Here is a 25917-nt window from a genome sequence, read left to right as displayed (position 1 = left end):
TCAAACTTGTTTCAATCTGTTCAAAGATGTTATCACACATCTCTGAAGCTGATGGTACTTGAACCTGGGCCTCTACTGCAGACAAAACAGTACGCTTGACAGCATTCCACATAGGAGAAAATTTCCTTTGATTTTAAAGAATTTACTTCTTTTGATCATTCAGGCAACAGCAACATTGTGGGGATCCTGATCTTTGAGTGGAAGTAATATTAGTTACAGCTCTTGGGAATAAGCATGTATATGTGTAAAAATGACTTAAGATTTTGATTTAGCACCAAGAATGCATGAATGAAGTGAGAATTTTAAAAGGAGTACAGTTTGCGCATGTTCATAAAATTGGGTTTATTAATGGAGGGTTTCTTTTTTGGATTACTTTTGAATTAAAAGTAATTGTTTCCAATCTTATGGTCTACATAGTAAAACAGCCTTAATTGAAGGAAGCAGTTGCTGGAGGTCAGTTTGCTCACAAAAAAAAAGCTGTGTTCCTTCATTTCTTTCTAAAGTAATAGAGTATCCCTTCACCTTCCATAACTTTTTGTTTGAAAAGTTATCATGGAATGTTGCTTTATTTTAAAAGAAAATCAGCTGGTGATGCATATTGCCATGCAGCCAGCTTGGTATGGTTACTAACTGAGAGAGTGTGGATTCAAGTCTTGTTCCCTGACTTGAGCAGTATTTTGAGTTTGATTCTTAGCGAATTTTGAGCAGATTTGTAGCTCGGGTTGAGGTTCTGGATGTAGGTTTGCTCACTGAGCTGGAAGGTTTATTTCCAGACATTTTGTCACCATACTAAGTAACATATTCAGTGGGCCTCCAATGAAGCTTTGCCTGAGGCTCACGAAAGATGTTACCGAGTAGGGTGACGAAACGTCTGGAAATAAACCTTCCAGCTCAGTGAGGAAACCTACATCCTTGAGTTTGATTCCTCAACAGTACAGTCGTCTCTCAGTATTGTGCTGGAATTTCTACTTGGGGGCCTGTCTATTGATCTTGGTATTGATAGTCATTGTCATTGATCAGAATAAGAATACCTGATGGTTAGATTTTTTTCACCTGTTCTTCCTTAAGTTACGCAACTAAAGTCACTACCACTTGTTGAGACCTGTGCTTGGAATGGTGCAGCACAGAGGAAAGCCAGTTGGCCTTTCATGCATTTTCTTTTGAAAGAGGGTTTTAGTTTGTCTCATCCCCTGCTTTCCTGAAATCCTTCAAAATTCCTATATATATTATATATAATATATATATTATATCCAAGTTTTATTATTGAATTTCTTGTCACCATTTCTTTCAGTGCACTCCATATGCTTTTGTGTAGCTTTTTTATTCCCCTCTTGTCACATCTGACTCTTCTTTGCTAATTCCTTTTTTAAACATGTCAGCTTCCAATTGAATCCGAACCTTTTAGAGGGATATAGGCCAATTGTTGGCAAATGAGACTAGGCCAGATTGGGATATCTGGTTGGCATGGAAAAATTGGATTGAAGGATATGTTACCATGCTGTATGACTCTGACTACTGCCTCTGAATGTGTATCCTTATTCCAAGCATCATCTATCAAAACTACTTAACTCTTATCAATAGCAAACAATTCTAGTTTGTCACCACTGATACCATGCCTGTAAATCCATTCCACCTCTTCACCACTCCAACCCCAAACTTAATCCGTTCAAACAACTGGTTTTCAGAGCTGACTAGTGCTCCAGCGTGGCCAGAATTTTTGCACTTTCCATTCTTGTTTTCCATCCATAATCACTAGTTTGTGTGCTTCTGATCCTAAGTATTGCTGTATATTTGTCTGTCTAAATTCTCTACAATATTTTTAGATTTGGTTTTACTGTGACATTGGTAGAATCCTTTTCCCAGCGAAGACGGATAATCCCCCTACTTTTTTTTTGCTTCTGCATGGACCTCACAGAAGTAAAAGATGTGATCAATGTTAGTAGGTGGAACCTACTAACTGTGTGAACATAGCTTGGAGGGGATACTGGGGGGTGACTTCGCAAAGAATTTACTTTTGTAACTTGCCCCATCTTCCACCACAAGAGGGCATTCTTCCGGTATGTAATAGGATTGTGACCAATCTTGTTTATTACCTACTAATCTCTGCATTCTCCTTCCTTCCCTCACCCCACAGGAAGTGGGTGGGGGGAGAATGAGACTCCAATAAATACTATATACTGCAGGTGCTTGAAAACTGAAATAGCGATGAAAGTTCTGGAGAAACAACCATGAGTTGTATCAGACTCCAAACATAACTGTTTCTCTGTCCACAGATCTAGAGAGATCTGAATTTCTCCAGAATTCTCCAAGTTTATTTGCTTTTCCAGCATCTGAAGTATTTTCATTTTATTCAAATATTGGAGAAACTCCAGTCTGGCAGGATCTGTGGAGGTAGAGAGAGAGAAAAAGTTAACATCTCTGGCCTGATATGACTTCACAATTGGTGCTGGTGATACTTCAAATATTTTCCAACTGACTTTACACATCATTCTCTAAAACTAGGTACTTCCTTCCTCATCACTCCATTAGATATTGATTTGTTTGAAGAGATCATCTGAACACTTTCAGGAATTCCTTCTGCTTTCCATTCACACAGTTGCTGTGTGTGTGTGTGTGTGTGTGTTTGGAAATAATTGAAGAACCCAATTATTACTATTCTAAATTTCCTTTTGTCTTTCTGAAATTTTCCAACAGATCTGCATCTATTTTTCTTCTATGGGTGATCTATAGTATTCATCAAATTACAGTAGCTCCTCTGCCATTCATTAATTCTAACCAAATTTACTTCAATAAATCATCCTTTTCTTATGCCAGACAATAGTATCTAATGTCCTCTTCCCTTCTTCCCACCCCCATTTTTCCCTTACACTTTTTATAGCTTAAGAACGTGAAATGTTCATTTTATTTCAACCACATCTTTCATCATTCAACGTGTCCACTTATGCCTGTATTACTTATTGGGCATGTATGCACATTCACTCTAAACACCTTTTTTAGTCTTGCCTCTCTCTGATCCCTCCAAACCTGAACTAGTGTTCACTGCAATGAAGAAGCAAATAACATTTACCCCAGCAACAGATTCTGCACTTCAAATAATCCATTGTAAGATTCAAAAATTGTCATTCTCAGGATATCAGTGAAACACTACATTTGACACTATTCTTGCTGTATTGTATAATAAGTGGCTGTGGTTTCCCACTTCAGGTACAGAAGTTTCCACTATGCTACAGATGTTTATCATAAGCCACAGTCGTAGATGTTGCAATTTATGATTCTGCAAATATATTAACAGGGGCTTCTGGAAGTGTAATGGCATAACTGAATCTCTTCTATTTTCCTGATAGGATATAAAGAACAAAAAGTCCAAAGTTAAAGTGGAAAGTTCTGGGCAGGGAAAAAAGAAGAAGAAAGAGGAGGAGGACAAATGGAAATGGTGAGGTTACCTAGAACACTTTTTGTTTTAAACTCGTGTGGATTGTTGAATTATGCTTCTGCTGTTTTCCTTCTTGCCCCTTTAATCAAACAAGGATGAATGGCCATCCAATCCAGTTTTTTTTCCTATAACTGGATGCTTGATGGGGAAATTGTGAAATAACTGAAGAGGCAAATCACATTGCTATCAAATATTACGACTCCACTCTGATTCTGTGCTTACCCGTTTTCTTTGGCTAAGCAAAGATCATTTATAGGAATATGCAATTAGTTGAAATTGTTGCTGTGGATATAGTTATTGGAAAGTTGGAAATGTTTTCATTTTGCCATTGTTTTTGAAGCAAAAGCTCAACTATGAGAAGAATGAAATCAAAAGCAAGCTGGCTATTCATTATTGAGACTTGTTCTTTATTGTTTATGTTGTGTCTAGTTCATGGTCCATGTATTCTAGTTGGAACACAACTTTTAGCTTTTAAGAATTAAATAGCAGAAAAGCAATTCAAGTCTGTTACATTAAATAAGTTGAGATCATTTTTTTTTTAACAAGTTAATAGCTAGAAACATAGGATCCGAAACAGCTGTGTCTTTGAGAGCTGGAGGTGTGATATCTACACTATCTGCAGCAATGACAGTCTGGAAAATTTTGTTTTGGAAGCTAAAGTTAAATCCGTTTAAAAAGCATTCAGTGAATGCTAAAAGACTGGAACCTATTAATTTTAATCTGATGAAGTCAAATATTGTAAATGAGGGGCACTAAACACAAACATTGGATTAAGGATTGCTCACTACATTGCCATTAGCGATGGGTTGAGCTTGAAAAACTAATGTGGCTTCAATTTATCTGTTTTCTCTGTGCAATATGGTGCTGCTATTGGCAATCTCTAGGCCAGCAGAGCTTGGAAAATTCCCATAGGAATGGTGGCAGCGTGCTGTGGGAATAATATTTGGGCTAAAGACTGGGATACATTAGATTGTTGAGTGCAGCTGATATTTGGATGCAAGAAGCCCACAACGGTATTTATTTGATGCAAGTGAGAAGAATTGAACTTAGAAAGATTCAGTGGAAACAAGCTGTTTGATAAAGGCTGAAATTGTGATGGTGACTGGATACCAGAAGCTGCTGCAGGAGCCCTGCTTTTGGGGGAAAAAAAAGAACTACCAAAATGTATACAGTGGATGAGGCAGTCTGAGCTGCAGTGCTTTTGAGTTTCAAAGGTTAGATCTTCAGTGAAGAATTAGAATCCTTTGCAATGGAGATAGATTTGATGACCCGTAGTGCCAATGTCTGATTTGGGATCAAATCTGACTGCATCATCCACTTAAAGTGCAGTTTTTATGGGTGGAGTTCAACCACAGTTTGTTAACTTGTACATTTACCTAGGCATATTCTGCACTTAAGATGGTGCTGTAAGTGGCAACTTGTAAATTTTTCACTCTACTTTTGAGTATGTGACAATAAACAAAATGTGGATACCAACATTCAGGATTAATGTGTGTGTTGTGTACATGTTTTAGGATCCTATAACATACCTATTTATGAATCTCTTTAATGATCGCTGGGTTTGTTTTGTTCCAAATTTTGTTTCATTTTGGTGTTCCAATTCAATCCTGGAATTGGCTTTTTTTTTTCTTACTCTTGATTCTTGGAATTCTATTCTTCACAAGATTATAGCCCATCGAACGGATCGAAAGAAAAGTCTGGTGTGTTCAATTTATTCTTACAATTAGGATCAGTGTGTTATCCCTCCTACTCTGTAGTAATAGGAACCAGTTTAGAAATACAGTGAAGTTTTCCTGGGTCACAAGATTAATCAGGGATTCCTTAGTTTCAGGGTTGGTGGTCAGGATTTTTCACTTGTCTTCCATGCAGTTTCACCACATGCCAGTTCTGATCCAGTGTTTTTATTTATTCTATAAACAAAACCGCATCTTATGTTGCACCAAGGCCTGCTAACTGATGGCTTCCAGTATGATCACATTTTTAAAATCTCATATTGTTCAATCCGTCCTTGGCCTCATTCTGTCCAATTTTTGTTTTTATTCGTTGGGTGTGGGTGTCACTGGCTAGGCCAGCATTTGTTGCCCAGAGGGCAGTTTAGAATCAGCCACACTGTTGTGGTTTTAGAGTCACATGTAGCTAGAGTCATAGAGATGTACAGCATGGAAACAGACCCTTCGGTCCAACCTGTCCACGCCGACCAGATATCCCAACCTAATCTAGTCCCACCTGCCAGCACCCGGCCCATATCCCTCCAAACCCTTCCTATTCATATACCCATCCAAATGCCTCTTAAATGTTGCAATTGTACCAGCCTCCACCACATCTTCAGGCAGCTCATTCCATACACGTACCACCCTCTGTGTGAAAAAGTTGCCCCTTGGGTCTCTCTCATATTTTTCCCCTCTTACCCTAAACCTATGCCCTCTAGTTCTGGGGTCCCCGATCCCAGGGAAAAGACTTTGTCTATTTATCCTAACCATGCCCCTCATAATTTTGTAAATCTCTATAAGGTCACCCCTCAGCCTCCGACGCTCCAGGGAAAACAGCCCCAGCCTGTTCAGCTTCCCCCTATATCTCAGATCCTCCAACCCCGGCAGCATCCTTGTAAATCTTTTCTGAGCCCTTTCAAGTTTCACAACATCCTTCCAATAGGAAGGAGACCAGAATTGCATGCAATATTCCAACAGTGGCCTAACTGTCCTATACAGCTGCAACATGACCTCCCAACTCCTGTACTCCATACTCTGACCAATAAAGGAAAGCATACCAAACGCCGCCTTCACTATCCTATCTACCTGCGACCCCACTTTTCAAGGAGCTATGAACCTGCACTCCAAGGTCTCTTTGTTCTGCAGCACACTCTAGGACCTTACCATTAAGTGTATAAGTCCTGCTAAGATTTGCTTTCCCAAAATGCAGCACCTTGCATTTATCTGAATTAAACTCCATCTGCCACTTCTCAGCCCTTTGGCCCATCTGGTCAAGATCCTGTTGTCATCTGAGGTAACCCTTGTTGCTGTCCACAACACCTCCAATTTTGATGTCATCTGCAAACTTACTAACCGTACCTCTTATGCTCACATCCAAATCATTTATGTAAATGACAAAAAGTAGAGGACCCAGCACCGATCCTTGTGGCACTCCACTGGTCACAGGCCTCCAGTCTGAAAAACAACCCTCCACCACCACCCTCTGTCTTCTACCTTTTGAGCCAGTTCTGTATCCAAATGGCTAGTTCTGCCTGTATTCCATGAGATCTAACCTTGCTAATCAGTCTTTCATGGGGAACCTTGTCGAACGCCTTACTGAAGTCCATATAGATCACATCTACTACTCTGTCCTCATCAATCCTCTTTGTTACTTCTTCAAAACACTCAGTCAAGTTTGTGAGACATGATTTCCCATGCACAAAGCCATGTTGACTATCCCTAATCAGCTAGATAGACCTATGAAGGGAAACAAGGTTAGGACATTACTGAACCAGCTGTTTTTTTAAAATAACAATTGGCAATGTGGTCATGGTATCATTTGATTGTTAATTCTAGATTTCATTGCAAGATTCAAACCTGGGTCTCTGAGTTAAAAGTCTACTGATAATACCACTAGGTGATCACCCCTCCAAATTGTCTGTCTTTCAATAGTTTGACATTCCTTCAGTTCTGAATCCGTACATCTCGCCTGTTATTTATAGCTGTACTTTTAATTTTACCTTCTGGATTCAAAACTTTGGAGTGTCCTCCCTAAAGACCCCTCAGTATGATTGGCTCTTATTTCCCTTCTGCGTAGCTGAAGAAGTCGCTCAGTGGAAATCTATAAAGTGACTCAATACCATAGTTTTTGGGGAAATTGGGAACGGGCAAATCAATGCTGTTCACATTCAGAAAATAACTAGAAGAATCTGTTCCCTTTTTAAGATACTCCTTGAAAACAAATGAGCTCTGAATCACCTGCCCTTGTGCCTCCTCCTTTGGCTCTGCTGTTGTTATTGTTTAAGTTCCTGTGAAAGGCCTTGGGACATTTTGCCTCTACTGAAGGCTCCCATTTATAATCACACCTCTTGTTTTGTTTTCGTTTACTGAACCATTTGTGGTGTGATTATCCCATGAACAGGAGGAAGTAGCTTGGCTTTAGTATTTAAAAAGACACAACTAGACTAGTTTGCTTTTGGAGCTGAGGGGATGGGGTGGGGGGGGGCGGTGATGGCATTAAAATATTTGAGTGCTAGCTCTTTAGAACTGAGGTCACTTCTGTTTAGCTATGTTGGTGACCTCTTTCTGTGTTGATGCACTAGGCATTGCTATTAGCATTCTGATGTGATGCCATAATCTTGCTGCCTTAATCACTGGAGGAATCTGCATGGGGGAAGCTTTTGCCAAATTTCTTTCCTGGATAAAATGGTCCATTTTATCAGTTTTAACTTCCCCAGCTTATTTTTGGTGACCAACGTGAGCGATATGAATGTTGAGAAATATTTAGGCTTTCCACACTTTGTGAATAGAATTGCATTAAGCTGATTTATTCTGTGTGCCAATTATGTGGCCACTTGCCAATTTTCAAGGGAAATGTTTCTAAAAGGTTTATTAAAGCTTTATCTTGCCTTACTTGCAGTTTAGGTCCCCTTATTTATGGAAAAATATTATTTTGTTGGATGTATTTTAAAGAAGGCTTATTAGGATGATTCCCGAAATGGAGGGATTTGTGTTGTGAACGAAGGTTAAATAGGTTGTGACTCTACTCCCTGGAGTTTAGAAGAGTGAATGACCTCATTGAAACATAAAGGCTTCTTGAGTGACTTGGCCACCTAAGTGCTAAGGATGTTTCCCTTCGTGGAAGTGTCAAACCACCGGACGTAGTCTCAGAATAAAGGGGTGCCAAGTTAAAACTGAGATGCAGGAATTTTCTTTTGAGCGTAGAGTCTCTTTGGGATCCTTGCCACAGAGCTGTAAGAGCAGAATCCTTTTTTTGTATAATTTAAAACTGAGAGATTATGGGGAATTTAGGGTTATGAGTAAAGGGCTGGAAAGTGGATGAGAGGAGTGTCAGATCAGTTATGATCTTATTGAATAGCAGAGCAGGCTCATGACATTGAGTGGCCTGCTCCTATTTATTTTATAGTCTGTATTAATCTAATGCCACTTCAGTTGGAATTAAGGCTGGTCTTATGAATCTACTGATATTACATTGATATTTTGCAAATTTCACTGATGTCAAATGGATAAAAGGGCATGCTTTTGAAATTTTTAAAGCCCCTGTACAATGGTTTGAGTTGGCTTTCTGCCAGTACCTCTAAGCGTCTGTTTGTGCTTGATGTAGGTCTGTCAAGAGTTCTTCTGCTCCAAGCTGCAGTTGTGATCTTGAAAGGTCTTCCAATTTGTTTTTTGGAGAATGCAAATACAACATCTTGACAGTACAACAAGCTGTCGCTGCATTAGAATCATAAAATTATGCAGCCCAGAAGGCAACCGTTCTGACTTCTGGCTGTACTGGCTTTTTAAGCTTTCCAATTTGCCTGTAGTCCTGCTTTTCTCAGTAGCCTTGTCGTCACCTTTATTGATATAATTCCACAAAATTTTTAATTTTGACGTGTTCCAATTTTTATGGAAAGCCAACTAAACCATTTAATCTAATGTCTCCTCCATCAGAATTATGGTTGCTTTTTACCTTTCCCATGAAAGTTATTGAATTTCACCACTTTGTCAGTCAGTGCATTCTGGGTCACTTTTTATCTTTTAAATTGTCACCCTGTCGAGATCTTCTATTCCACCTTTTTAAATCTAAAATCTTAACAAATAAATTAAGAAAAAATTCACCCGAGTTAAGTTGGTTAGGGGGAGAATGATGTGTATTTTGTTTCTGATCACATTTAAGTTTAAAGTGTTTTATCACACAGCTGGAGAACATTGCAAGGAGTGAGTGCAGGACTGTGAAAGGAGGTTAACTAACTATAATTTCTTTACCAACCGCAATTTTGTACTGGTCCTTTTCAGTGAATGAAATAGAATTAGATTGTGAGTTAACTGTTGCTTCTTGTAGGGCTGCTAGATGGGGTCTGCTCTGCTGGATAGATCACGTGCTTGATTCTGATTTTTCTCTCTCTAATGCAGGTGGGAGGAAGAACGTTATACCGATGGTGTGAAATGGAAATTCCTGGAACACAAAGGACCTGTATTTGCTCCACCCTATGAGCCACTCCCAGATAATGTTCACTTCTATTATGATGGTAAGCTTGCAGTTTTGTACATACTGGCACCTCTCTAAACGAGGATGAAGGAGTGGCTAAGAAGCAACAAAATGAGTTTAAGCAAAAGTGTCACTAATTCAGTTGGTGATAACGTTACAACCATGCTTGATTATCAACTTATAAAACTTCAATTCACAGTATATTTGGTTGTAACCGCCCCTGTGTTTTAGTTCTAAATAATGCCCATACCCTTTCTTTCTAGAATAATGACTGGATAGTAATTGAAGCTTCAAAGAGCATTGTTTCGTTACAGGTAATGGTTGATTTTTGCCTCCTCTCGTGACTTAGTCTGTTGATTATCTCTCCTATCCCATGGATAGTGTTGGCCACTATCTTTGTTCATCAAGAACACCACCTTTTTTTTTATTGCTTATGTCTGTTTTAAATGATGGTGCTTTTGTTTTCTTCAAGCATCATCCCCTCTCCTGGCCTTTAAGGATGTCAAGGTAGTGCCAAAACCTAGGTGAAGGAATAAATTCGGCTTCATTTTTGCATAGCTGAGCAATCGCTTTTGTTCATTCCATTACTGTCATCTGTGAACTTATTCACTAGATGTACGGAGTCTTGAAGTGCACCTGAAGCATTCCTAACGTTGACAGTAGGATATGTATTGAGGCCCCATGTTATATTTAATGTCAAACAGTATGGATGTCTCTCATTGTGTGTTTACTGTTCGGAGTCCATGATCAGCACATATGACTTGTCTGAGCTTTTCAGAAATAGATCCTAATTGAGAAATCTTTTACAGTGGAATTAATAAACATTTATGAGCAGTTTTGGCACGTGGAACTAAATGAAAATGCAGTGGCTGCGCTTGAAGGGAATTGAGAAACTTTGTTGCATTCCTGTTGGTAGCTAGTTTAATACCTCGCTCAGTATATGGTCTGGTTCTAACCGCATCGCACTCATTCTTTTTAAAGGTAAGAGACATTCAGATGGATACATGAATAGGAAAGGTTTGGAGGGATATGGGCCAGGGGCAAGCAGGTGGGGCTAGTTTAGTGTGGGATGACTGGTTGGAGTGAAGGGTCTGTTTCTGTTTCTGTGCTGTATGACTCTTGTTTTGTTCTGAAGGCAGTTGTACTTGCAGCAGCCATAGGTGATTCCTCAGTGTTACTTGGTTCCCAGCTTCTTGTTTATGTTGCTATCCATGTGAAGTTATAAACCACAAAGTAGGAGGAGCACACTGGGACCTTGCAGGCATGTTATTGTCAAATTACACGCAGTTGCTGACCTGTAGTCACTGTACAGCTGCAATAAGCTTGACTATCTGACTCATGGAACCCTATTGTTGGGCTGAAATCTTCATTTTTGCTTGGCTGTTACATTGAGGTTTGTTGCACATTCCCACCTAATTCCCATGGAGGTTTAAAGAGACATTAAAAGTTTTAGCCTTTCAGGAAGGAGCCACATCTGCGTTTTAAAGAGAAATCCACAGTCTTGAGTAGGGGAGAACTTCCATGTTCACTTTTTCAAAGTTGAGTATTTTTTGTTGAAAAAAGGTAATTTCATGAGCAGATAATGATCTTGGTAATGGGAAACAATTAACCCAAGATAGTTGCTTGATTCTAAATTGAAACCTTAATTTGGGTTAAACTAATCATGGTCCAAAAGGCAAGATGCTGAGTAGCAGCTGAACACTTCAAAATGATTTGGCCTGAAGTTTCCTAAATGAATATTACTACAGGTGGTTCTCCTATAATGTGGTAGTTTCTTTCCCATGCAACACTGTGTTACAGAAAATTGTGCAATATAAGTAATGGGACCTGTGGGAATAACAGGGTTAGGGTGAATCACCAAATATATCAGTAAAAATTGAAACAAAAAATAGTAGTTAGCCTAACACAAAGGTTAGCACAATCCAAGTAAATCTTTCAATCACGTTTTAATGAAATAATGCAGTAAACTTAACACTTCAACACAATTCACTTACTACAGCACTATACCTTTCACAAAGTTCTTCAGAAATGTTGCTCACGTGAAGCCGATATGGAAGTCCAGTCCTCTTCGAGATTCTCCCCCCCCGGTTTGGAAAATAAAGTTCCTTCTAAGTGGTAGACTACAGTTCCCAGTTTCAAGGCTTGAAGAACTGATTGCATTTCTGATTTAGCTGCACACACTGAATTTGCATTTTCCCAACACTAGATCATGAGGCTGGGTTTTGCTATTCAGCTAGTGCAGGATGAAATTGCATAATAGCAAACAGTTGGGAGGTCATGTTGCAGCTGTACAGGACATTGGTTAGGCCACTTTTGGAATTTTCCATGCAATTCTGGTCTCCTTCCTTGAAAGGGTTCAGAAAAGATTTACAAGGATGTTGCAGGGCTGGAGGATTTGAGTTATAAGGAGAAGTTAAATAGGCTGGGACTGTTTTCCCTGGAGTGTCGGAGGCTGAGGAGTGACCTTACAGGTTTATAAAATCATGAGGGGCACGGGTAGGATATATATATGGAATGAGCTTCCAGAGGAAGTGGTGGAAGCTAGTACAATAGCAACATTGAAAAGGCATTTGGATGGGTTATGAATAGGAAGGGTTTTGAGAGATATGCGCTGGGTGCTGGCAAGTGGGACTAGATTGGGTTGGGATATCCGGTCGGCATGGACGGGTTAGACCAAAGGGTCTGTTTCCGTGCTGTACATCTCTGACTCTTATGAGGAGTTCACTTTATATTTTAAAAAGTCTAATTCACAAATCAAGTTACTACCAAATCATGTTTAATGAACATGTGTAATGGGAGAATAACCTGCAGTTAGACAAATGAGGTAAAAACAATGACTGCAGATGCTGGAAACCAGATTCTGGATTAGTGGTGCTGGAAGAGCACAGCAGTTCAGGCAGCATCCAAGTAGCTCCGAAATCGACGTTTCGGGCAAAAGCCCATCATCAGTTAGACAAATGACTGCTGGGATTTAATATTGAGGTCACAGGTTGTACCAGCATCTACTCTCATTCGGTACTCACATATGTCAGACTCTGCCTCGTTCCCAACACACTAATTTATCTGAATTGTTTCATGTCATGTTTATGGAAAGGCCTGATTTGGTGAGTCATTTTATCAATGAGCAAGAGTATAGCAGTTGCTGTAGGGTGTATGAATCGACCTTTATCTGTTGAAAGGTGTGTCACTTTCATGTGGTAAGCTAATATTCAACTCTGTTTCTTCCACTTTGCAATATTTTTAAACCATTTCACAACCATTCATCAAGAAGCATTCTTCCATTTCTCTTATCCCTTTTCTCCTCTCTTCCAGTGCCCACCCTGCACAACTCTCGAGCATCTTTAAAACATGGTGAATGCACAGCGGTTTGTGCCGTTCTGCTGAAACTGGGAAATGAGGTGGGGTGGGAGGTGGATCATGCATAGTTTTGACATTGCTTGTGGGAAAGTTTATCACTCAGTCACCATATGTTGCTCCTGTGCATTCCTGCTTCTTGGCATGAGCTGGCTGACATGTAACTCGGACTTGCTGAATGCCATTGGTTTGTTTTTATCATAATGTGACAAATTTCACTTAGCTGCCCTTCATACAGAACAAATGCCTCAAGTGATTTTAAAATAGTCATCAAGGCAGAGGGGTTGTGATAGTAATGAAACTATTCAATTTGGAATGTGGAATTATTTTCCCCAGAAGGTTAAATCTATTGGAATTTTCAACATTACTCCATCTTAACTTATTGTTGGGCAAGAGTATCCAGGAATTTGGAGCTAAGGTGGATAAATGCTGTTAAGGTTCAGATCATCTATAATCGAATTGAATGATGGGTTCAATAAATGGCCTGTTTCTGTCCCTACGGCACAAGAAGGGAACTGCAATGGATATAGTGAATACCTGAAATTCTTCCAACAGTAGGAGGAGTTAGTGAATAGTGGGAGAAATTGAGAGTGCATACACAATACAGTTATAGGTAGCCTGCTGATTGACATGTTTGAAGTTGACTCAATTCATTGGGGTGAGTGAGGCCAGTGGAGATGGAGACATGGCAAGCTGATGAAAGCATTAGAAATTTGTCAGTGATATAAACCTGTATTCTAGCAGTAGAGAAAGTATCCATGGCACAAGTACAAAACACATAAGGATTTGTTCTGTGAGTGAGCAGAGAAGGGTGTGAGGAAAGGGGCGGGTGGCCACTTTGGAATAAAGACTGAAAAAGGTATTGTTGTCTTGGAGTGGAATAAAATTAATGTTTGTTACTTTGATTGAATTGGCAGGTTAGCAGGTTCCTTTTGAATTCCTTGGACTTCTAAAACAATTCTGAATCTTTTGTGCTCATAATTTTATCTCATCATGCACAATTTGCCATACTGATTTTTGAATCCATGACCTTGCTGATTTGGTGATGCAGTGCCATAACCAGAACCTTTTTTTTTGGTTGCCTGTCAGATATATCTTCATTCCAAATGTTAAATCTACGCCATGGAACTTGGCAAAGTAATACCTATAGGATTGGACATAAACTATACTGTAAAGAAAAAATTCTTCTTTCAAACCCAGAGCAGCAGCTCTTCCTGTGTTTTGGATCCAGTCCCCAGGGCCAAGAGGTACTGATGGCCTGTGTTAGTATATCAATTTGACGCTGAGAGGTGACCTTCTAGAAGTTTATAAGATCGTGAGGGGCTGGACAGGATGAATAGCAGAGGTCTTTTTATCATGAGAGGCGAGCCCACAAGCAGAGGGTATAGGTTTATGGTGACAGGGGAAACATATTTGTAAAAGGTACCTCAGGGGCAATGTTTTCGTGCAGCGGGTGGTGTGTGTATGGAATGAGTTGCCAGAAGAAGTGGAAGAGGCTGGTATACTTACAAAAATTTAAAAGGCATCTTGTGTTTTATAAGCAGGAAGGGTTTAGAGGGATATAGGCCAAATGCTGGCAAATGGGACTAGATTAATTTAGAATATCTGGAGAAGTTGGAGCAAAAGGTCTATTTACGTGCTGTACATCTGAATTTCTGCCAAGCAGTATAGTTCTGCTTTTGGAAAGTTTCTTTTAACATGTTAATGCACTTTGGGACCATTAACTAAAAATGCTGTAATACCTTGTAATAAATATTCTCTTGGTGAATTTAAAGCAGTGATCCCGCACATGAATATTGTAGGAGGTTATAGCATCTGTAGTCAACTAGATATAAAGGTTTTTACGGCTTGTAAGACGAGATTTACATCCGCCAATGTTTTTCTGTTACTGTAAATTGATAGCCCATCATTTGAGTGCAAACTTGATTCCACGATACAGTAAACTTATTACCTCAACACTTTTGAACAGAAGGTAAGGTTCCCTCAACACCATCCCCATTCAGACACTCCTGCCATGGGAGCAGTACAGGGTGAATACAGAGGAAAGACGACGCCTACTTTTTTAAAACGCTAAAATTGCTTTTGACACTGATCCTTATTGCCTCATTGCTGCTCTGTGCTCTACAATGTGAACCACATTAAAGCAAATTTAAGGCAACTAGACTTTTTTCTTCTTTTGTATTTTTTTCTTCTCCCATCTGCCCATGGACATATTATTGTACTTCCTGAACTCCCCTTTTCACATCTGGTGTGCACATGTATGTGCGCTGACAGGAAGAATAAGAAGGTGAGTGCTGTGTAGAAGCTGTACTGATGTTGGAATACTTTTTTTACAAAGATTCAAGTTGAAATTGTGCACTGTTTGTGTAAAGGCTTATAGAGTATTAATTTTGTAGGGAATTCTTAATTGTAATGGGGTCGTCACCTCTAGACCTTCCAACCAAAACAGCTGGGATGCAAGTCTTTTTCCTTATTGCTGAATATATGGTTCTATAGCAAAAAAGCTTTGGGCATAAGCAATCCTGTTCATACCAGGCAGGAGTCTATATAAGAAAGCTTCCTCCAATTTCTTGCCTCTATCTGTGCGGCAACCAAAACTACTAGAGTAGTTGTGAACCACTTTTTTGTTACCTTCAGAGCACGATATTGACAAAACTTGCATTAAATAGATGCATTACATGAATGTGATCAAAGCAAAATATTTGCACCATATGGCACGAGATGAGGTGAGGATGACAAAAAGCTTAGTTAAAAGTGGTGAGTTTGAAGGACCATCTTAAAGATGAAAACAGATGTAGAAGCTTAAGTATGTAGTTCCAAAATTGGTCTTAAGCAATTGAAAGTTGTGGGCAGTTGCTAATGGTGGAGTATCTAAAATGAGAGTTGTTTAAGGGGCCATTACTGGGAGAGAACTGAACCAACCTTTGAGACTGTAGATTGGAAGAGATTTCAAATCTTGGAGGTGAATGGACAGGGTGATGAGTATTGAGGTCAGGGGATGTGAAAGATAGTTGTAATTTTTTTATTTAAAACCATAATTGGAAGTATTGCTTACACAGATCCCTATGGTTTTGAAAGTGAACTGCTGGTCTAATAACCACTGCTGTCTTTTTCTGCAGATGAGACGGGCATGTTGGAACAACGTTGCCCATCTTTTTAATCTGCATCTAGTTGTTCTAAATGTAACCTTCAAGTGTACATGGTACTGATTCAGGCACCTCAGCAACGCTCTCCTTTGTTTCAGTGCAGATCGAATGTCCTGTTTTTTTATGTAATGAGGTTTCAATTTTTGTGGTTAAAACCCCACATTTCAAGATACTAAGCTTGAGAATGGTTGGAGCAGTGTTTAAAATATATTATCAGTTGGATACATCCTCCCAGTCTTTTGGTGTATAATTTCAAATTTCTTCTTAGGGAAACATATGAAGCTGAACCCTCAGTCTGAAGAAGTTGCGACATTCTTTGGTAAAATGCTTGATCATGAGTATACTACAAAAGACATCTTTAGGAAGAATTTCTTCAAAGACTGGCGGAAGGTATGTTCAAAAGGGCTAACTTTGGATTTTGGGAGATATTTATTCAAAGCAGTCTTGGAGTATTGAAATCCTAGACTTTAGCGTCTGGCTGTGCTTACATCTAAGCTGTAGATGTGGCTTTAGGTTAAAATGCAATCTGAAAAATGCCAGTGCAACAGTCCCAAAGTGCTGCAATGGCGTATCAGTCTATGTTTGTGTTTTTTTTTGTGTGTGCTCAAGTTCCTGATTTGACACTTGAATAGACAACCTTCTGATTCAGTTGACTGCTACCTGCAGCCGCAGCTGACACCCAGTTTGGTTAGAGTTTCAACAGAGGAGGTTTGAATTATTTTTCTACTTAGAGATTATACTTTATAAACAGAACTCTTTTTCTGACATGGTTGTACACCAAATGACTACTGTATTCTCCAATATTTTGGTCAAGATCAGAGGATTCAATAAAGTAGGAGAAATGACCTAAGGTGTACCAGTTGACATCCTGCTTGGGATGGGTTTGGCGTGCCGTGGTGGTTGTTGCTTAGACTGGAGCCTAGTTAGTAACGCTGCTTGAAGTTTGTGCTGCTTATTAGGTTGGTGTGAATCATCTTGGCACACTTCAAATCTGCCAAGGTGAATCTGGCATCTATGATTATTTTTTTTCATGGATTTTGATATTTGAAAACTTTTTTTATTTCGCTTGTACCACAAATTTGTTTCTCATTTAAGGTTTCTGCTTTGATCTAGGAAATGAAACCTGAAGAAAAGGCAATCATAACGGATCTCAACAAGTGCAACTTTGAAGAAATAAACCAATATTTCAAGGCCCAGTCTGAGGCTCGAAAGCAGATGTCCAAAGAAGAGAAACAGGTTTGTTAGAGGAGATGACTTGAGTTCTGGTGTGTGGCATGCTACCATGTTTAATTCCTCTTGTGTTAGACAATTTCATGGAGTTCTAGTAGTAAAGCTGTAATTAATTTCAACTCTGCTTTAACGAAGAGAGACATATACCATGGATTTGCCTTCCTGCTTAAAGAGGAATGCTGGAAAGTATACAGTTTTTTGTGTCAATGATTTTGGACTTCACCATGGTCTATCTTGACAATTGTTCTTGATCTTCAGATATAAAGAATTGCCTAGTTCAGGAAAAGACAAGTAAAGAAATGTAGCATTAGTATTAATCTCCCAATTGTTTTCTAGAAACTAAAAGAAGAAAATGAAAAGCTTCTACAAGAGTACGGGTTTTGTATAATGGACAACCACAAAGAGCGGATTGCGAACTTCAGGATTGAGCCACCAGGACTCTTCCGTGGCCGTGGTAACCACCCAAAGATGGGCATGCTGAAAAGAAGGATAAGGCCGCAGGACATAATCATCAACTGTAGTAAGTGAGTATCTGAGTGGAAGCCTGAGCATGTACTGTTGTGACAGGACTTCAATGCTCATCCAAAATGTATTGTTCGAGCCCAATTGAGGCTGAACCAATCAGATCAACAGAGTATATGAATCATTCCTGTTCTGTGCTGAGTTAACCACCCTTGACTGCATCAAGGGACCACCCATCATTACCTGCACTAGGGGGCAGATTGAATCTGGCAGTGTTTTCTTTCATAAATTCAATTCACTTCCTGCTGCTGTGAAACTTGGATTCTGGTTGAGTAGACCAAGATCTGTTGTGTCACCAACAATTGCTTTCTAGCCTTGTACATGTCAGATGACCACAGGGGCAATTCAAAGTCTTATATTTGTGTTTTCAAAATCTCAAAATTGTCCCACAGTGCTTTACAATTGATTCTCTCTTCTCTTTCTCTCTTTCCCCCCCCCCCACATTTAGTCATGCTTTTAGAGTAAGTAAGTCTAAACAGCTGGTTTCTGCAAACAAGTCAAAGCTACATTGTCATTCGTTTGCTGTTACAAAATCAAAAACCTGGAACTCCCCTCTGAAAAGGAAGTACTTGGGATTATTTGCATTAGGTGGACTTTAAGAACACAATTCAGTGTCTTGAGGGCACTTAGGAATGGACAACAAATGCTGGCCTCACCAGAGAGACTCTCAAACTGTGAAAGAATTTTAAAATGTACAAGATGGAACTGTGAGGGAATATTTCTGAGTTTTGGTCAGAATATAATTAAATTCACTTCTGTTAGAGAGTGGTCTCATTTATTTAACAGCAACATTTATGTAACTTTATGGAAAATATCAGACCAAGAATTTGTAGTACCAACCCAAGGCTGAGTCATTTTTTAAGGCATAGTTGGTTGGTTAATGGGCAGAAATACAACATTTCTCAATTGGACTAAGAGGTAAACACCCCCTTTTATAGAGTAGGGAAAAGAGGGCTACATTAATAAAATGGACTATTCATTTCTGAATATTGCATATTATGTAATTTTCCAAGACTGGTCTTAGCATTTCAGATCAGCCTAGGTGCTAACTGTTGAACCGATTCTCCTGAGAAGAGCGGTCATTGAAAAGCTCAGTGGGTATTCCTGGCTAGTTCTGGTTGCCAATCATAATTCTCCCAGATAAGAAGACACTGGCTAGCTTCTTGCTGCTTGCAGTGAAAAGACCCTGCACAGTCTTTACTTGCTGTATAAATGTTGATGCTTCCCTCCAGTGGTGAAGAACACATAATACAGCAGAAAACAACATCAAGTTTAATCCTTGACCAGATTTGAGATTTTCACCATTTTTTAATATGTTGTTTTGGAAATACTGTTCTGGATAGCAGAGAACAGGAATTTAAATCAATAAAAGTATGCAGAAGTCTTTGAGGAGCTGAGCTGCCCTGCTGCAGAATAAGATAGGGGAAGTTAATGGCTGAATTTAGGAGAAACAACTGTAGTTGTCAGCCTAAAAGCGTCATTTTTTTGCTTATGTTATTATTAACAGCATTTTTACTAACACCCCAATATATGAATTAATAGAGATAATGGTAATTTTTAACATGCAGTAAGATAATTATGGCAGCAGTTTGTTGACAAGTAACTGAGTGGTATAAACCCACCACTTCCAACCTCTTTTTTTTAATCTCCAGGGATTCCAAGATTCCATCACCCCCTGCAGGCCAGAAGTGGAAGGAGGTACGACATGACAACAAAGTGACTTGGCTAGTGTCATGGACTGAGAACATCCAGGGCTCCATCAAATACATCATGTTGAACCCCAGCTCCAGAATTAAGGTATCACAAGCACATGAGACTGGGAGTAATGATTAACTCATGTATTAGATGATTCTTTTAAGAGTTATATTTTTGCAGAGCTTAGCCATTCCACAAGACTAAATTCATGAATGCTGAGGCAAACTTTCCTCATCTTCTAAATATCAATGCCACAAACTGGAAAATATTGCTGCTGAACTGTGAAGCTGGCTAGTAATGATAGGTGGTGGGCATGTTAGCATTTTGCAAGACAAACACCTCCTGTAGAAATATGAACAGCAAATGCAGACAGCTTGTTTTGTCTTTTGTTGGCCATTATACTTCTGGTACACTCCACTTAACTTATCCTTGCAGCAAGTGTTGTTGTCATAGTGTGAAGGTCTTTTGTCAGCAAGCAAAAAGACAGTGGATTCAAAAATAAATCTGTTGAAATTTAAATTTCAAAATGTTGATCCAAATCATTTCCTGCCTTGTTACATGTAGTGGCAGTATGTAATCTGGGTAGAAGGCATTTCCATTAGAAGAATAGCCTGTTTTGAAGCCATACTGTTGCCATTGCTTTTTGTTAGCGTGCCATTTAATTATAATTTGAGCAGTTTTTCCACTACTTGGTATCACTGTCCAGGGCCTAGGTCCTTGGATATCAATCAGTAGCCAATGAGCCATCGCTTGTCACAACAGCTTTCAAAAACTGCCTGATTGTTCTGCATAAATAGGGTGAGAAGGATTGGCAAAAATATGAAACTGCTCGGACGTTAAAGAAGTTAGTGGACAAGATACGTGCACAGTACAGGGAGGACTGGAAGTCAAAAGAGATGAAGGTCCGGCAGCGTGCTGTTGCACTTTATTTTATTGACAAGGTGAGTAAAGAATATTGTTGTTAGATGAGCTTTGTAGAGAGAGTTCTTGTGTATCTAACTACTAAGAGCTTGTGTATCACCCGCACAGGCCTCTTAAACCGAACCCATGTTATTTGTTCTTTTTAATAAAAGCGTATGCAAGTACTTGATTATTGTCCACAAACTGCATATAATTAAATAAAATTAACAGTGAGATTCTTGCGTGCCTGGTGCCAATTCTTATGGAGGTGGAATTGGGTAGTAGGGATGGAGGGCATGTGAACCACAACCTGATGCTTTAATTTTAGATTCCTGCAACAGGCATACTGCATCATCGCTCTATTCAAAAGAAATATCAATCTGTACACCTGAATTTGATGGACAGAAAGACACAGTTAAATTTGCCTTTATGGTTAATAATTTGATCTGACATTGCTACAGATAACCGTGGAAGAAAGGGCAAAGTTTAATGGAGCTGCCATTGTAATCATTGTTGTGGTTCTGTTCGCCGAGCTGGGAATTTGTCTTGTAAACATTTCGTCCCCTGTCTAGGTGACGAAATCCCATGCAAGGACTGCACAAAACACTACATCGGACAAACAGGAAGACAGCTAACGATCCGTATCCATGAACACCAACTAGCCACGAAACGACACGACCAGCTATCCTTAGTAGCCACACACACAGACGACAAGCAACATGAATTCGACTGGGACAACACTACCATTATAGGGCAAGCCAAACAGAACAGCCAGGGAATTCCTAGAGGCATGGCACTCAACCACAGACTCTATCAACAAACACATCGACCTGGACCCAATATACCGGCCAGCTCGAACTGACAACCGGAAGCGGCAGAGACAGGCCACTATAAATGCCGGAGGAAACAGCACAGAAACGCTTCACAGGAGGCTCCCAAGCACTGAGGATGTCACCTAGACAGGGGACGAAACGTTTGCAAGACAAATTCCCAGCTCGGCGAACAGAACCACAACAACGAGCACCCTAGCTACAAATCTTCTCCCAAACTTTGAATTGTAATCATTGTTCAGTCTACCTCTGCTCAGTTGTCAGCTTAGCTTACTGATCTTGTCTATCTGCAATGTCTCTAATACCAAGCCCTTCTTTCCCCCTTTGACCTCTGTATATGAATTGTTACATGCTGTCTCAGAATTAGATTATATTCAATATTTTAGAAAGGTGAAAGGAAGAAGTTGCATTTGCATATTGTTTTCACAGTTTCAGGATGTTCCAAAGCTATGGTACACCACTGAAGCACATTTTCAAAGTGTAGTCTGTCATAAAGAAACATTTTGGATGTTTTCTCATAATCATTCATAATTGCAGAGTCATTGTATATGAGGTGAGGTACAGGAACATTTTTATGAATCATTTAACTGTCATTCTGTTGCTGTGCTCTTTTTGTTTTCTCCTCACTTCATAGCTAGCTCTGAGAGCTGGGAATGAGAAAGAAGAAGGTGAGACTGCAGACACCGTGGGTTGCTGCTCGCTTCGAGTAGAACACATAAACCTGCACGTTGAGCTTGATGGTCAGGAATATGTAGTTGAATTTGACTTCTTGGGTAAAGACTCCATTCGATATTACAACAAAGTGCCAGTGGAGAAAAGGGTAAGGTTTGGTGCTGTTGTATTTTTCTTCCCAATTTACTTTCACTATATGCTCACTGTCAGTGACAGTGTGTAATTGAGCCAGGCTCAGCCAGGTCCCAAGGTTCATCCATCCACCATGCCTGAATTTGTGCCAAATTAACTGACTTGTGGTGAGGTAGCTGTATGGGTACCAGAGCTAGGCTCCCACTCTTAATGGTTGTCCAGCATTCCCAAGTGGAACTTTGGAATACTGGGTGAGAAATAAGATTACACTCCATTGTGAGGCCTTTGATAATTAAATGGCCCACTGCTACTCTCAATTATCTCATTTGGCCATCTTCATGCAATACTGCTGGACACAAGGAGCCAGGCTTGGGGGTGCAGCGAAGGGCCATTTGGGAAAGCATTCTTTTGTTATTTAAACATTTGTACACTATCTGTAGTTTCAAGATTATACAACTTGGACTGAATTTAAGTGATCCCTGGTGATCTTATTGCAATGACTTGATATCTATAGGCGTTCAGACATTTGCATATGGATGGAATGTCTTCATCAGCTAGGTTGGTATGGAGCTATTTTCTGCAAATTGCCCCTTCGTCATATCCTCTGACTCTGTGGTTCATGTTTAGCACTCTAAGTGCCAAATTAGGGGCACAAATCAATTCTCTGAAAATGGTTCTCTAGACTGTTCTATGGTGAAGCTGAAATTCTTTTTTGAAACCGAAAGAACTGCAAATGTTAGAAATCGGAAATTAGAAACAAAACCATTAAATTACTGGGAAAGCTCAGCAGGTCTGGCAGCATCTGTAGAGAGAAATCAGAAAAATTCTTTTTAGTTTGGTTTCATTTTAGGCTGAAGGAAGCTTATTTGTCATTCACTGTTGTTGGTCTTGATTTTGTGTGTTTCAACATTTGGTATGTATCTTGTATATACCTACAAGTATTATGTAAGCTTTAAAGCCAGTTAAAAGAGTTGTTGACCTGACTACGTCTGGTTGATCTTTCTAGTGTTGTCAGTCTGTTCTTAAGCAAACTTGTAGCCCTGAAGGTTTGGCTTTCATGTTTGTTTACCAGTCCCCATAGTACACCCAATGCTGCAGTGCACAGTACAGTCTGCATTTAATTAATTTCTGCCATGACACTTTGGCTGGTGTTGCATAACTTGAAATGAACTTCTGTGATTTTCTCCTGAAATTTGCTGTGTGGGATGCATGTTGTGTATGATTATTACTGTATGGAATTATAAACTGTGTTACCTAAATGCAAAATCTACCATATCAAAGCTAGTGTCGCACTATATCAATTTATATGAATTTGAAGAATCCTGTAAAGTTTACTTTAATCCTGTAAAGTAAGTGACTAAGTAGGAAAGCATAGAAAGGAAAGTGTGCCAACAAGGGGTGGTTTCCGAGGGAGCTGGTCTGGCAAGTTTTGATTTTGAGATGAATTGGTTTCGGTGGGAAAGAGCAATGCCTCATTCTTGTCCCTTTTAGGTGTTCAAGAATCTTCAATTATTTATGGAGAATAAGCAACCTGAAGATGACCTTTTTGACCGACTCAATGTAAGTAGTACTGCTGAGATGGCTGATGCTCGCAAGGGAAAACATAAATTGGTGGATTGCATATTTTGCTTTGTTTTTCCCCTCATTCTACTGGCTTGCACAATTTCTTGTGCTGTGTAACTTAACAGAAATGTAGCTCTTTCTACAGAGAAAGATCTCTTGTCCCTTCATTACAAGGGGTTAATATGATAGTTAAGGCATGCAGGACATTGTCTTTATCAGTTGAGGTGCAGATTGAGAGCAGGGAACTTATGTTGGAGCTGTGCAGGACTTCAGTTGGGCCATAGTTTGGAGTACTGTGCTGTTCTGGTCCTGATAATGTAGGAAGTATGGGATTGTACTGGAGGCGATGCAGAGGAGATTCACCAGGATGTTGTCTGACTGGATAAGCTGGGTTGTTTTCTTTAAAGCAGAGAAGACTGAGAGGGATCTGATTAAGAGCATGCATAATGTGGATAGCAGCTGTTGCCCCTAGTTGAAGGGTAAATAACATAGGGTGCACTTTAAAGTGAAAGGCCAGGAGGTTTAGAGGGAATTTGAAGAAAATATTTTCATAAAGGGTGGTGGGGGTCTGCAGTGCACTGACTTGGGAGGTAGTTCTGCCATGTAAACTTGCAACCTTTTTAAAAGTACTTAGATGAGCACTTTGAAATGTCAAAACATTGAAGACCATAGGAGTTTTATAGCTTTGGCAGTACAGGCTCAATTACTGAAGGGCCTCTTCAGCATCACATGATTCTAATTCCAGAACTACTGCTTCAACTACAGGGAATGGAGGTCTTGTAGTGCAGACGTAAAAGGAGGAAGAAAGTTGTACGTTTTCAGATCAGGTTGATGGATTTCGAATTTTAATGCGAAAGCAATAATTGCCACTGGTCAAGAAAACAGCTTTTGGGGTAGTCGGTGACCTCTTTATGAGAAATACTAGACGTAAACTGCCTTTTCCTACTTTAAAGCTGTTCCAACTCCCTTTACAACCAAGGAAATACTTTCAAGTTATAGTCACTGCAGTAATGCAGGAACGAAGTAGAAGTGTGGCCAGGAGAGAAGGATCTATTTGTTGTTGTTTGTTCCCTTTCTGATGTCCAATTGAAGTTTAGTGGTGCAATTAGCAGTTGTTTGAAATGCATCCAGTCTCTCATTTCTCCTAAAGGAAAAATACATGGGCTGCATTTGGTGCTTTCACTGACCTGGGCTTCAGTAATATTCAATTAAGCAGATTTTCTGATCATAATCAATGACATAGCTAGCAGTTGAAAACTACAAATGTACCCAATTTGTCGTCATCTGGAGGCTTCATGCTGTCTTTGTTAGATATGCATGCTGAACTTTTTATCCTGAGTGTTCACTTTTTTTTGTTTTAAATGTTCAATTCCTCTCTCTTTTCTACAAAGTGTACAGATTTAAGCACCTTCCTGGCTGTGATGGGACGTGGTTTTCAAGTTGCTCTTGCTAGAGTGGCAAAATTCTAGAAATTTTCTGAAATCATTTTTGGAAGTGGAGGTTATCAGTGGAGTTCATAAAGGTTGTACAAATAGTTCTGAGTAATATGTTATTGTATACTTGTTACTGACTCCTTTTATATTGTTTTTCTTTTTGTATAGACTTCAATCCTCAACAAACATCTCCAGGAACTAATGGACGGACTTACAGCTAAAGTATTCCGTACCTACAATGCTTCTATCACCCTGCAGCAGCAACTGAAGGAACTGACCAACCGTAAGTATAAGTTGCATTGCCATCTATGCTGACACCATGCCAGAGGTCAGAGTTGCTCACTATGTCCTGACTCATTTTATCTAGTTCAGTAATGTTGCTGTTAGAATTGGGAAGGGGAGAAAATGATTTACTGTTGGTTTTAACCTAAAGTAACTAAACCAGGTTCAAACGTTGTCTGGTCAAATACGGGTGGTGATGTTTAACATGTAGAATAGTGAATCTTTTTGAAATGATGCCAGGTCAGTAATCTTGCCGAGGAATCAAGTGACCTAAATTGCAAAGGCACAGCTTGGTTATTTAATCCAAGGATGAGAAATTTCCAATTGCTAAACTCTTGTTTTTAAATACGGAATTTACTACCTTTTTTTTGTTTTCTCCCTGACTTTTTGCCGTCTCTGCTTCAGTACTTTGAGAAGAGGGAGACAAGACCTCCACCTGGATAATGTCCTCCAGTAAAGTAGTGGGAGCATGTCGCAGGGGAGATGCCACTCTGCTTTGTGCCAACCTTGATTTAACTGTAATTCCTTACTCCATTAGGAAAGCA

At 39.6% G+C, this 25917-nt stretch overlaps 1 protein-coding gene across 3 annotated transcripts in view; it reads left to right on the top strand.

Moving 5' to 3' along the window:
• LOC140462899 (DNA topoisomerase 1-like) overlaps positions 1-25917 on the top strand; it is a 68654-nt gene that overhangs the window by 31127 nt on the left and 11610 nt on the right. For 2 of the 3 annotated variants that reach the window (XM_072556343.1, XM_072556341.1), the window contains 10 exons: positions 3345-3433; positions 9538-9653; positions 16382-16503; positions 17227-17349; positions 17680-17867; positions 19518-19662; positions 20358-20501; positions 21925-22110; positions 23586-23654; positions 25259-25373. In XM_072556343.1, coding sequence (XP_072412444.1) covers positions 3345-3433; positions 9538-9653; positions 16382-16503; positions 17227-17349; positions 17680-17867; positions 19518-19662; positions 20358-20501; positions 21925-22110; positions 23586-23654; positions 25259-25373 — 1297 coding nt within the window. The remainder of the gene's footprint in view (positions 1-3344; positions 3434-9537; positions 9654-16381; positions 16504-17226; positions 17350-17679; positions 17868-19517; positions 19663-20357; positions 20502-21924; positions 22111-23585; positions 23655-25258; positions 25374-25917) is intronic. The other variant, XM_072556342.1, reaches the window with a different exon arrangement.

Source organism: Chiloscyllium punctatum, chromosome 37 (assembly GCF_047496795.1).
Source record: "Chiloscyllium punctatum isolate Juve2018m chromosome 37, sChiPun1.3, whole genome shotgun sequence".
NCBI classification, from domain to species: domain Eukaryota; kingdom Metazoa; phylum Chordata; class Chondrichthyes; order Orectolobiformes; family Hemiscylliidae; genus Chiloscyllium; species Chiloscyllium punctatum.
Note: the sequence above shows the minus strand (reverse complement) of the source record. Positions and strands in the feature narration are given on the sequence as shown.